Source organism: Cyanistes caeruleus, chromosome 5 (assembly GCF_971803275.1).
Source record: "Cyanistes caeruleus chromosome 5, bCyaCae1.hap1.1, whole genome shotgun sequence".
In the NCBI taxonomy this organism is placed as follows: Eukaryota; Metazoa; Chordata; class Aves; order Passeriformes; family Paridae; genus Cyanistes; species Cyanistes caeruleus.
This window is the reverse complement of record NC_141705.1, coordinates 80241389-80254478: the sequence shown is the minus strand read 5'-3', so window position 1 is coordinate 80254478 and position 13090 is coordinate 80241389. Positions and strand designations below refer to the sequence as shown.

The following is a 13090-nucleotide window of genomic DNA, read 5'->3' as shown; positions in this document are numbered from 1 at the left end:
TTGTTCCTCTCACCAGGCAGGCAGTGGAAAGGACAAAACTCTCAGTGATTCATGGATCAATTTGGAGGGCTCTGGGTGAAGGCAGACTCCTGCTTCACAAGCAGTGTACGTGGAAAGGAATCCTTGAAGGCAGAGGCTCAGAGGTGTCTGTATCTGCACTGAAATCAAGGCAATTAGATACCTAATTAGCAATTAGTTCTGTGTGTACAGGACTGTTTAGATAGCTGATTTCTATCTGTGTCTTGTGATAGAGCTGTTTGAGGCAGGCTGCCATTGTCAGCTCCCATTTTATAGAACCTTATTTAGAAGGTGTGGATAAAGCCATGTGAAACAGAGCCAAGGCTTTTATCTACCAGCCAGAGGAGCCAAAAGGTCTTCATAAACAGAGCTTTTGTGTGTTATTGGGGATCTTCAGCAACCTTGAGTATTGTTCTTGGATATAATGATGTGCTCTCCCTTCCTGACGACCCTGTTACCTCCTTAGCCATGTTTAAAAGAAGTGAACAGAGAAATAGCACATTAGGTGGAGAATTAATGTGATCACACTTCCAAATAATTACTGCAGCTTCCCTTGCAGAAGCTGTCACAGAGTGTCACCTCTACATGCAGCCACAACAGGAGGTGGGAAGACACGGTCAATAAATGAGAAATGTGAGAAGTGGCACCAGCACCAAGCTGTGTTCTCCTGAGTATAATATTAGAGAAAGGTAGTGGGCAACAAACAAAACACATGTAGCATCAAGCAAATTTTCTGTGTATTGTTCCAGGTGTGTAATTTAAATTTGGATCCACAATGTGAAATCAAAGGGTAACGAAGGAGGTTTGCTTTAGCTTGGAGGGCTTAGAGAAATGCAGCTGCAGAACAGGGAGGTACTTTTTAAAGTAAGACATGATGCTGAGGATGAGAAAGCCAGGGAGGAATCAAACCCACTCTGAAGTCATGGCTGGGACCTCTCTGATAGCTATCAGCAAGGCTGTCATATCGGGAAGATAAATTTCTCCCACAAGAGAGAATTTCAGAGGAAGCCTCTTGAAAAGAAATGTTCTCATAAGTAAATCGTACAGCTCATATAGATTCAAGGTCTAGGGGTTGATACAACCCCTGTCCAAATGTTAGCAGGAAATAAAAGTGTAATAACAGCAGCTTTTCACTGACATCAGCTCCTTATTTATAGGCACCCTAAGGAGTCTCTACCCTTCACGACACGGGCTTTATCTTGCTGGAGTTGAAGTTACAAACAGATTCCATTACCAGCTCTGTTTTCAGGCTGTGCTATAGATTTTACTCCCAAAGGTGGCCCGACCTGGATGACTTCACGCTTCCTGAAAATACTAGGAGAATTTCCCCACGGGTTTAAAGATGAAGAATCTGTGTATTTTTGAGATATGGATGGTTTAAAAAATTAGTCTTGCATTTAAAACCTCAGCTCTGTTTGGGTCTCTGGGCCAGGCTACACAGAAGGCATGAACAGGCCGAGCCAGGAGTGAGGCTGACAAGGAAGCAGAACTGTACAAAGGAAAAGAACTTATCCTGCCAAGCAGAAGATGAGAAGGGGGGGAAGTCTGGCATAATGGGTAAACAGTTAAGCCATTTTTAATTAATTTTCTATAAAGGTTGTTTGGAAAATATTTCCATAAACAAGGGAATAAATTGCTTCCAACTGCTCTTTCAGGCATTTGCCTCTGCCTTTTTCCTGATGTGCCTCGGCTCCTGTGAGGGATGGGAGGAAGGGGTGCTTGGCCTTTTGGAGCTGGGAAGAGCTGGGATTGCTCTTCCCAAAGCAGCTGAGGAAGCCCCACTGTGTCCCTCTGCTCCTGTGAGCAGCTCTGGCTGCTTGGCATTTCTGTGCTTCGCCAAAGACCACACAGTGTCTTTTCCAAAGGCAGCATTATAGATTTCAGGCTCTCTTTGTCACGTGCAATAAGCCAGCAGAATTATCCTGAAAAGGCTGTAAATAGTACAAGTACTGGGAGTTCTGGGCAAGGGGGGAGGATGGCTCTTGGAAGTTCAGGGCACAAATGAGGAGAAGGGAAGAACCATTATCTATCAGTATTAGTAAGAGCTCAGCTGTCTAAAGCAGGTCCTTAAAAATAGGCACAGTGAAACCCAGCAGCTTCACTTGCTGGCTCTGTCAGCATCAAGATTTCTCCCAAGCCATACACCAGGTTTAGGGTTCACTGCAACTTCCTCCCTGCCTCACTGAGGAAGTGAAGGGAGTTTAAGGGAGTTGAAAACCTGTGTATAAACTTCCAGCTTCCACAGCTGATATCTGCTGTGTTTTCACTGATTCTGATCCCTAAGGTCCTGCCAGGACACTTAGGGCAGGGCTGCTCCCTCTTCAGAGAGTCTGTGTCAAAGGGAAAGGCTAAGACAAAATTCACTTAGACTCACAAACAGGCTGGGTTTGGGATGAGTTTCTAACCTCACTGCCTGTGTTTTTTATGCCTGAGTAAATACATAGGAATTGTATAGACAAGCATGAAAGCCCATAGAAAGCATGGCCATGGCAGTGAGGGCATCCCAGTAAATCTCTTGAGAACTCTTACTATTGCAAACTCTTTGTTGAGGATCATCTGCTCCACCAGTGAGGACTCATTGTGGAAGAGATGTGGCTGCATGTGACTCCACATGTGGGGAAACCACCAGAACTCATCCACAGATCTCAGCAGCAGGTCATCACCCTCATCCTCCTCCTCAGTCCCTGCAGAGGGAAGAAAGGGACAGAAAAAGATACTAGAAAAGCAAAGTAGGCCCATAATTGCATTTTAAACACAGAAGGGTTTGCCCAAGCACCTGGTGTCTTCGGCCTGTGTTAAATATAAACAGTAGAACTTTTTTTTTTTTTTAACATATATGATCTTACAAACTACCCCCTCCCCATTTTCTCTCTTTGTTTTCTTTTAACGCTGTCTTTTCATCCCCACAACCCGGTAGCTTGGATTTAATGTGCCAAAACAGTGTCAGGAATATTAATGCTGTGTTCCAGGTCTTCTGAAAGTTGGACAAATGATGATGTTCAATCATCATTAAAGAGGAGGTTCAGTATATATCAGTTATATTCCTTTTTGTCCTGATAATAATTTCACTGTTGAATACAAAATATTCTCCGTAAAGGCAACATATGGATAAAAATGAGATCTTATCCATGCTTCCCCTCTATCTTCCTTATAACTGCTATTTCATTATCCTTGCTTAATAGAAATCTGATAATTTCTGGTAAAGTGTGAAAAAGGTTTTGAAATGGAATTAGGTGGCAAGCATGAAGCTGTAATGGCAAAAGGCTTGCAAATATTTCTTAGGGTTCAGTGTTCAATTTTAGCCAGATTTAATTGGGTAAACCAAATAAAACCTCCTGTGTTAGTAAAGGGTGTCTTTTTCAGGCAGGAGTGAGGGTATGTGGCTGTAACACAGAAAACTTTCCATTTGAGACAGGACACAATACTGCTCCCACCATCTGCAGCCTCATCTGCCCTGCTTTTCCAGCCTGGAAAGGCTGAGTGACATTCCAGTAGCTTCACCCTCAAACTACCCAACAATATTGGTTTTCTTAGCAGATTGCCTTTTTGTTCTTTGCCATTTGAATGCTTTTATTTTGCTTCAGTCTGAGAAATAATTGCCAAAATCAGTCTCCTGATGCAAACATAGAAATGCTGCCTTTAATGTTTTCCACAAGCAAATGCTCCACGGATGTCACTGTTTACTTGGCAGGAACATGCAGAGGTGCCTGTTCGGTGCATGCACTTCAGCTCTTGGCTTTTATTTCTCATTTCTGCAGTGGATTTTAAAGAATTCCGCTACACAAGGAGAGAGGTACTTTGAAACTTTCACCCAGAGTCACTGAATCCCTCTTTGCTGCGCTCTCCAAGTTCTAAGGAAGCTGGTCCTGCTGATGGGAGTGCTGCTAGAAAAAGAAAACAGCCTTGTTTACTAGGGAATTCCACCCCAAAAAGAAAAGCCTGATTGCTGTTCCCTCTGTGCCCTGCATTTTTGGAGTGACTGCCTTGGTTTTGGGGTGTGTGCTTCACCTGCAGTCACTCAGGCATGGGCAAGGGAAGAAACTTAACAGAGGCTTTCAAAATGGGACAGAGCAGGGAGAGAATGGAGTTTGTGAGGCAACTGAGGATCTCTGATGAGCCAAAATTAGGGATGAAGAGGAAAAAACTGTGTATTTGAAATAAATCAAGAACTACAATCAGGGTAGATTTAGGTCAGAGTATAATTTAGTGCCTCATGAACTTTTGAAAAAGAGTGTGGTTCTTCAAATAAATCCTACTTTTTCCCATGATTTTTTTTTTGTAAATATAGATATAAATAAAACTTGGAGCTTCCTTTACTGTAACAAAAACCAAGCAAGATGAAGCATAATGTTTTCCACTTGAAATAATGGAATAATTTAAATAATAACCCCATCCTGTTATGACAGAGGTGAGGAAGAAAGGTTGGAAGCTGAACAACCTTAGGTGGTGGCATTGCTTATGAGGCTAAATTTTCTTGCAAACCTTAGAAGAGAATGTTTTTTGATTTTATGAGTTCCTAGGTAGTGTCATTTCCAAAAAACAATCTCATGGCCAATTTGAATGGAGCATTTGCTGGATGCTTCTATTCTTGAACTACTTCTGTCCAGCCCCTTATTCAGAGTATTGGAGGCTAAACAAGGGATCTTGAGGTTTTAATTTCTCATATAATCTCCATCCTTTCTGTAAATTTCTTCATTTAAATGTGAAATCTGAAAAATGCGTAAAACCTATGGACAGGGTGAGCATGTGTCTGCTTTGAGTTGGTTTTACACACGTAGTAATATGAAGTTTGTGCATATTTTAAAACTATAACAGTACTTAGAGGTTTCTTTGGAGTTGAAAACTGAAGCAGAATTGGAAGCTGCTACCAGTAATCTTGTACTTCTTAAATGCAAATCCTGGGAATGTCTTAATTTCAATTGCTGCAGGACGAACAAGTGGGAAATGTTTGTTAAAGCTGCAGAACTAACAGGGTCTGCTCTTTCTTTTTGTTAATGGTGCTAATACACCAGTGCAGAGTTTACCAGCTGATGTACAGCGAGATCTGATTTGTCAGCAGCATCTTTCCCTGAGAATGTGGCACAGTTTAATCTGCAAGCACATCCCCACATTCATCTCCCTTCTGTAGTTTTAGAGTGATCCAAGTTTTGCAGTGAGAGCACAATGCCACACTAAGGAAGTCAATAAGGCATGGCAGCTGAGGAGCACTAATAGAACACTTTGATTATCTGGTAGTAAAAGGCTCTGTGGGTCAGCAAGCCACACGTACAGTAATTAAAGAACACCTTTCCATGCTTTATTTATAATGAGTCAATAAAGTGTGTGTTGTGTGGAGAACATGCTGAAACATTTCCAGCCAGCTGAGATGACAAAGGGCCATCCCCACCCTGTAAATGAAGTGCTCTGTTAAAAACCCAGCTGCATCCAGGCCTCTTAATGGAGCCAAGGACACGCTTCAGCTCGGGAAGTAGTTCTGTGCTATTTTGGGGAGCCTTGAGAGCCTTAGGAAGGTGAGCAGGCATGAATATCCTCCTCTTTTCTCTCTGCAGTCTTAGCAACTCTGAAATTGGTCAGGGTTGTATCAGAAAACCTGTGACACTGTGGAGGCTCTTGGGAAAGAAGGAAAAATAGTGGCAGGTCAGGGAGTGGAGTTTTCTCCAAGGCTGGGTGTTCTCTGCCTGCCATTGCTCAGTGTGTCACGCTATTGATGGTAAAACCATCTCTTTCTCCATCTCCTCCCCTCCGTGGATCACCTTTCTCCACGAGAGATTGGTGCCAGCTCTGCTCTGGAGGTGGCCACCACCGAGCAGGTTCCTGCTTTAGAGCAGCTCAGAGCCCCAGGCTGCTTTTTTTGTTTTGCTGCATTGCACATGTGTCCAGCTCATCTCCAGAGGAGCAGCTGCCCAGGCAGGTCAGCATGGAGTGAGGAGAATTCTGGCTCCAGACTTGCTCTCTGACCACAGCTCTGCCACTGCCTTGTTATGTAACTCCAGGCAAGTAATTCCATCTCTGGCTGCCTCTCATTTTTTCCAGGCTCTTCAGCCTGGATCTTTAGTCCATGAGGTTTCCTGGGCAGCAGTTGCTCAGCATTAAGTGCTTGAACAAGGGGAAAGCAGCCTGGACTTAGCGACAATGATAGAAATAAATAATTTTGTCTGCTCTCTACTCATCCCTCTGAGGCTTCCTCATCTCCCCTCTCCCAGAGTGCCCTGCCTTACTCCACAGCTGCCTCACAGTCCAGGAAAGCAGGGGCTGGGCCATTCCTAGGTTTTAACCTCACCCTCCCATCCTCTTGCTGCTTTTTCCCAGGCTCCAGATAAGTTTCCCTGGTACCATTCAGTGAGTGTGGCTGGATGGGCTGACAGCTGAGGGTTTTGGAGCTGGTCTCCAGAGGTGGGAAGGGTTTGAAAAGAAGGACAGGAGGTTCTCCCTTGCAGGAAATTTCTTCTTGCCTCAGCAGTACTAGGGAGCAGCACGGTTCAGTGGCACCACAGGGAAGCCTGAGTGGAGGTGCAGCAAAGGGGAAGGCAAAAGAGAGGAGGAGAAGAAGTAACATTTTTAAAAAGGGGGAGTTGTACTGTGGAGAGATGGAGCAAAAATGAGAAAGGAGTCACAAGGACGAGGAGATGTGGAATCGACTCATCTTCCACAGAAGCAGAGTGCAAGTGTGCAGCTTGTTACTGCACTGAGTGTGGGAAAGGCAGGCTTTCAGTACAAAGCTCTTTTCATCGTGTTTTCTTTTTGTCATCCCTCCTCATCTGCAGATCACCAAGACAGATTACCTTCACAGGCATAATGAAATCCAGTGCATCCCAGTGAAACCCTTCTGCCTCCTCAGAGGTTTTGAGACAGAATTTTCCCAATCTTTTACTTTTCACCGTATCTATCACACCAGAAAAAACCTTACTCTGTCTTCTGTGCTGGCCTGTCTCCTGTGGAATTAGAGAGATTGCTGCAACTGCTTTGCCTCCTTTATAACACTAAGGTTTGCCACCACACATCTTTCAGGAAAACACCAAGGGCATCCTTGTGTACCTGAGCAGCTCATCCATAGTGTGTCTTTTCCCCTTTGCATACTGAACTAGCCACTGAAATGGTGGAACATGTATTTCCCAGTGAGTCACTGGGTTATTTCGAAAGGGAATGTTTAAAGCTGGCTTCAAAGTTTTGTCACCTATTTAACTGCAGCTACCTGGGAGCATGAAGTTCCTTCTTACCTGTGTGGTAAAATTTTCCTGAAAATCCAAGGTTGAAGGTAAAATTTGCAACCTGAGTGCGCAGTAAATTTTGAGTCTCTAGTAAAGCCTGAAACAGATAAGAAATTAAGATGGATTTAGAAAAGTTAATAGTATTTTGGGCTCACCTTTCTTTATAAAACTATTACAGAGAGCTTAATTTGTTCTATGAGAGTTTGATGGACTAGAAGAGGTAGTGAGAGTGCCCAAGTATCCAAGGGGGTGGTGGTTCTGTGGCTTGGCCCAGGCTATTATCTGCTGGGGCAGTGACCTGTGGCAGGACTCAGAGGCAGCAATATACTGGGTCACCCATGCTCTGGGTTATTAGTGAAGCTTGATAAAATGTGCTTAAAACCCAAAATAAAATTAGGAATACTAATAGTCATCTAGGCATGAAGGCATTGGGTTTTACTTACCTGCAGGAGCTTTTTGGGCTGTGTCTGAATAGCAAATTCAGGCTTAAGTGTGAATGAGCAAAGCTTCAGGTTTGACCTGCGGTAGAAGCAGTGTCTATGTCATAAATAAATTTTTAATTCAATTAATGTTTATTTTACTCTCTCCTCCAAGCTAAGGTAAGCCCTGTAAATGAAATGGAAGGGTGCTGCTTATAGAAGAAATAGGTAGCCTTGGCCACTTGGCCAGTATTTCTTTTGGGCATATTTCCAGCTACAGGGGAAAGAGAGAGAGAAGATGGCTAAGCCTGTGTGAGTTTTATTTTGTTTACTACAGGTTGTTAGCTCTGCACTGCTCCTGGAGCAGGTCCTTGTACACAGATCTGCTTTGGATCCCCAGCCCATGCAATTTGGGTGTGCTGCATGTGAGACGGGGAGTGCATTTATCTCTCTACTGGCCTTGCCAATGCTGAATAGGTTATAAACTCTGTTTTCATCAATTTTCCCTGTCTCCATTATGTGGCTCTTGAGAACTTTTCCTGTTATCTATTAATAACACTAGTATTGATTGGACCTTCATGTTCTTGCAGAGTTCAAAGCTAAAATGATTGCAGTGGTTTACACACGCCCCCAGCCCAGCTAATGTTGTCCTTCATTTGAAAACATTACGTTCTGTGTGGTCATCATTTCACTTAACTTTGCAGGAAAATAGTTTATTGGTCTAATTTAAGCAATGAGTAGCACCCCTACTTGGGACCAGAAACCAAAAATATCTCCAGTGCGGGATAAACAATAAAATCAGGGTTTAAGCAGCTGAGGTGTGTGAGTGTAATACAAGAGGCTTCCAGGCAGGGTGCATCAGCCTTGTTTTTTTGAATAGAAACATACACTGGGTGGCAAGGAAGATGTAAAGCAGAGGTAGCGTTTATCAGCTACAGCAGTCACCAAACAAATTTCTCTCCTTGCTAAAGGAAATAAAGTAGTCTTATGACAGGGAATCTTGTGCTTTAGCATTAAATATTAAGGTAGCTGTATGGTTTCCAGCCTATCTTGCCAGACATTTAGCGAGTTGATTATTTCAATCCTGTGACAATTTCACATGTGGGACTATATTTACATAATATATAACAAGTAAATGTTCGCTAAAATGTAAAACCTCGAGATGAACACCACCGTTAGCTGAGACACTGAGGAAAATCCCCAGCTGGTAAAAACTGGCACTAAATTGACACCATTAAAGTCAGAAGCATAGAATCTGAGTCATTATATTTTAGAACATAATTTTCCAAGCTATCTAGAGCCTTTTAGATATGTTGAGAAAGACTGATGGGCTGAGCAAAATCAATTTAATTTTCCTTTGAGGGAAGAACATGTTGAGAAATTATCATCGTTTAACATATAGTACGAGCAGAGGCACGAAACAAACATCATTTCATCACCTGGGCTCCTCTCTCCTGCTCCCCTCACATCTCAGGAAGATGACAGAGCTGTGGGATAGGCAGGAGCCTTCCAGCCCACTGAGGTCTCATTAAAAACACAGAGCGAGGATTAAGATGTAAATCCTGGAACCTGCAGTGTGTCAAGCATTTTCCTCTGTCTAAAGGGCAAATCTGTCACTCAGACTGGATTTGGCTTGGTCCTAAAGACTTTTTTTTTGCCATTTCAATTTCCATAAATGCATATTAATTTATATAATATGCAGCTAAATTTTGTTGTCATGACCTCCCCCCTTTTTTAGCATTAGGTAAAGAGTGTCAGCTAAGCCAGTCCAAACTTATTTAGTCACTGCTTGTCTGATTGGGGGAAGGGCAGTAATATCTTCCACACCCTTAATATGAAAAAACTTGGCAGGTGAATAGGTCTGCCTTCCCTGTCCTTAATGAAAGGGTGGAGAGGCTGCGCATCCCTGGTACCCAGGAACCTTCCTGGGATTTGCACAGGCTCCACGTGAGGCAGGAAGTATTTGGTTTGATTCTGAAGGTTCTGCAGGATGGAGAAGGGCTATTGAGTTTTAACAAATTGGAGAACTGGAAAGCTGTTTCCTTTCCAAGGCCAGGTGCCATCCAGCTATCGCCCCTCTGCCTGCTGTCCCTGGCTGCACAGCTATCCCCGCTTCCCTGGGGGCTCAGCGGTCCCCATCCCATCCCATCCCTGTCCCCGCCATGGCCTGCCTGTGGAAATGAGACCAGCATTCCCTGTTGAACCCACAGGTGGTTGTTTTTGGGCAGTTAAACAGGCCATGCTGAATAATGATCGCTTTGCAAGGAGAGAAGCAAGGAGCGCGCTGCACACGGACAAACAGACACGTCTCCGTGCCAGACTGAGCAAAGACAGGAGCTTTTTTTAAGGTAATCTAAGCTGTTCTTTCAAACACAAACCCTTAATTGCCTGGAATCTCTGAAAACTCACGGATTTAACTTTATTAATTGATTCCCTGCTTTGTCAGCGGAGCTTCTCCCTGACACCCACAAGATACAGTTTCTTCGTTATATTGCATTCAGCAGCCTTTTACATTAATCCATATAATTACCTTTTGTAGATTTGAAGTTGCCGTGTCTTTATTCTTCGTAATTGGTGCATCTATTAGGAGGAAGTTGATATTTTCCTGCTATGTCCTTGTTAATTATAACTCTATCCTTCATTTACATAATCAACTTTTTGGGGCGATTTCTCTAGGAACATTTCATGCCTAATAGGAAGCAATTTGCTTTCCTTCATTAAGTACATTAAAACTTCATGCCCCAGACATCATTGACTGTAAACATTTGATTCTGCTCAAATTTAATGCACCAAGGCATTTTGCTGTGCCGTATTAGGTTTATTTATGTGCTATGTTCTGGATTGTTAGCTGCTAATGAGACTTTGGCTCTTATTGCTTGAAGGCCTGAACAGTAACCTCATTTTAATGAGTTCATTATTTGCTGCCTTCTGAGTAGAAGACAACAAATTTTCCTTTTAATTAAAGGTCAAAACACCTCTGGCTGAGGGAAGTGTAGAGGTTATCAAATCCATGGAGAAGGCAAATGAATGACTTCTCCTGATTTTGATGCTGAGCATGGGCTGGCCAGGCTGAGGTAGAAGGTGCCTCTCTGGGGAGCAGAACTCCAAATCTAAGTGAAGCGATAACAACGCTAAAACGCGGTGCTGGATTTCTGAAGGCGCTGTTAAGGCAAAACAGAACCTGAAAGTCAGCCAAATTAAAGAGGCTTTCCTCCTCACCCAAAAGGTCTGTGTGGATCAATTGAGCTGCTAAAGCATGAGCCCTTCCTTGCATGTGCAGCGGTGATGCCAGATGGATTGAGCCAACACAATGGAATCTCGTATTTCCTATCGGGGAAAGCAAGGCAAATGTTTGGGGGTCAATATTGGGGCTGTTTGTAGGGGTGCAGCTGTGGGTCTGTGTCTGTGTGCAAGTGCACAGGCAGGGAGCAGTGATCCCTGAGACTTGAGTTAAACCAGAAAAGGATTAATTATGGGGATTGATGCACAGGTCCTTGTCCTTTTTCTAGTATTCTATTAACTAAGATTCTTTCGTGTGCCTTTCATTCTGTTCCCACAGCGGGTAACAGCGCTAGAGACAAGAAGGGTTCCTGGGAAAGAAAGGACGAGTGTCTGTGAGATCAGCTGGTGAAAACTGAAAATCTAGCTCTGGAGGAAAATCCCAAGAGTCTCTGAACCATAGACATTGTTTAGCTTAAAAACTGCAGCTGTCAGAATATCTTTGACACCTCTAAACATGATTTCTGCAAAACAGAAGCAAACTCCTGATGTTCTGAGGTTTCTCAGGGACATTTCCAGAAACTGAGAGCATCAGGAAAAGCGAGGAGGAACACAAGATTTGCAGGCCTTACTTTGCCCAGTGTGGAGCAGAAAGCCTGGCATTTTGTTGGGATTCCTGCTCATACATGTGACCTTCCAGAGGTAATGCTGTGAATGTGAGTTTTGAGAAGCAGCAAAACCTCCAGATCTTGGAGCTGCCTGTGTCTGTGGCAGGGTCTGTGTGGTCATGGTGCTCAGAGTGCCCCTCCTCTGGGGTGTTCCAAGAGGGAGAGCTGCCCAAGGAATCTCCATCCCAAGTTGCTACGGAGCCTGTTGGTGAGGCTGCGCAACGTGTGGGGCTGGTGAGAAAGTTCTTGGCTCAGTCTGGAAGGAGATCAAAGGAAGGAGGGGAAGTTGGATATTCCTGCTTTGCAGTCTATCTGTAGTTTGCTGTCATCTTGAGTTATTTTACTTGCACAGAGTCGTTTGAGGAAGTGCTTCTGGCACAGGAGGACGTGCCAGTGCCCGGCATCCCAGGGGTGCACGGCCAAGGTCACGCTGTCCCATTGCCTTCTCAGGGATACGACTGAGACTCTTGTCAAAAAATGGGCTCACTTGCCATTCCTCCAAGTCATTATTTGTTTGGGAGCAGATCCTAGTGCTGGATAGTGATTCCACTGCTGCGGGTTTCTGCTCTTTGGTGTGTATATAAAATATGGATATGCTCACTATATACACAATACTTTTTATTTATATATACTGTAGATAGAAAATACGTGCCAATGTTTGCACATATATAACTTTGACTTTACCTCTGCTTTGAGCTGGGGCTTAGATTAGATCACCTCCAGAAATTCCTTCCAACCAAAATGGTTTTTCACTTCCAGACACTTTTCTTGGGATTTTATGGCACGCACTTGTTATTAACACCAACAAGCCTTTTAATGCATTTATTCATTTTCATTCGTCCCTAACATCTGTCCTTAATGCTTGTGCAGCTACATAGCCCTGAGGTTCATTCCCAAGCTGTTCTTTGCAGCAATTTGCTGGTGGTCTGTGGAAAGTTGGAAGACTACAAAGTAATAGTTTTACTCTAAATTTCCAGCTGAAAATTTTTGGAAGGAAAAAAGAAAAAGCAAAGAGTACTTGCAGCAATGTTTCTTTGCACTGCAAGCAGCTGCTGTCAGGATGTGATTTTTTTTGATTGCCTCTTGCCGCTCTCGCTCCCTTCTGAAATCTATGCTAGGATAAAAAAAATCTGACTAAGCCAGCCTGCTGTGGTCTTGGCAATTTTCAAAGCCGGTGGAATTGGAATTGATAGGAATACCACAAAGCAGTTAAAATGGTAGTAATGACTGGAAGGAAGGTGTGAAATAACCAGCCACTGCTATTTTCCGTGAGGAAAGCTGTCAGTAAAAAAGTCATGTGTAGCCTGACATTACTGATGGGGTCACTGTAACACTGGGATTCCAAGCTCCCTATTTTCAGCTTTCAGATTGGAGCATAAATTTCTATCATAAGGGGGGCAATCAAGCCAGCTGTATCTGCACTTGTTAAAACTCAGCTTGGTGAGGAATTTATGAGCCCAGTGAAGCTGAGTTGATGATTTCTGTGTGGTGAGGGGTTTTAGCCCACTGCCCATGCTTATAACAGATAATACCAGTGCAGGAATTAGGGAGAATCCAC

The 13090-nt window shown here is 43.5% G+C and overlaps 1 protein-coding gene across 7 annotated transcripts in view; it reads right to left on the bottom strand.

Moving 5' to 3' along the window:
* Window positions 1-13090, bottom strand: part of LOC111929000 (N-heparan sulfate sulfotransferase 4) — a 99414-nt gene that overhangs the window by 26717 nt on the left and 59607 nt on the right. For all 7 annotated transcript variants that reach the window (XM_086888081.1, XM_086888083.1, XM_086888080.1 and 4 more), the window contains 2 exons: window positions 7236-7323; window positions 2548-2702 (listed from right to left, as the gene is read on the bottom strand). In XM_086888081.1, the coding sequence (XP_086744207.1) occupies window positions 2548-2702; window positions 7236-7323 (243 nt within the window). The remainder of the gene's footprint in view (window positions 1-2547; window positions 2703-7235; window positions 7324-13090) is intronic.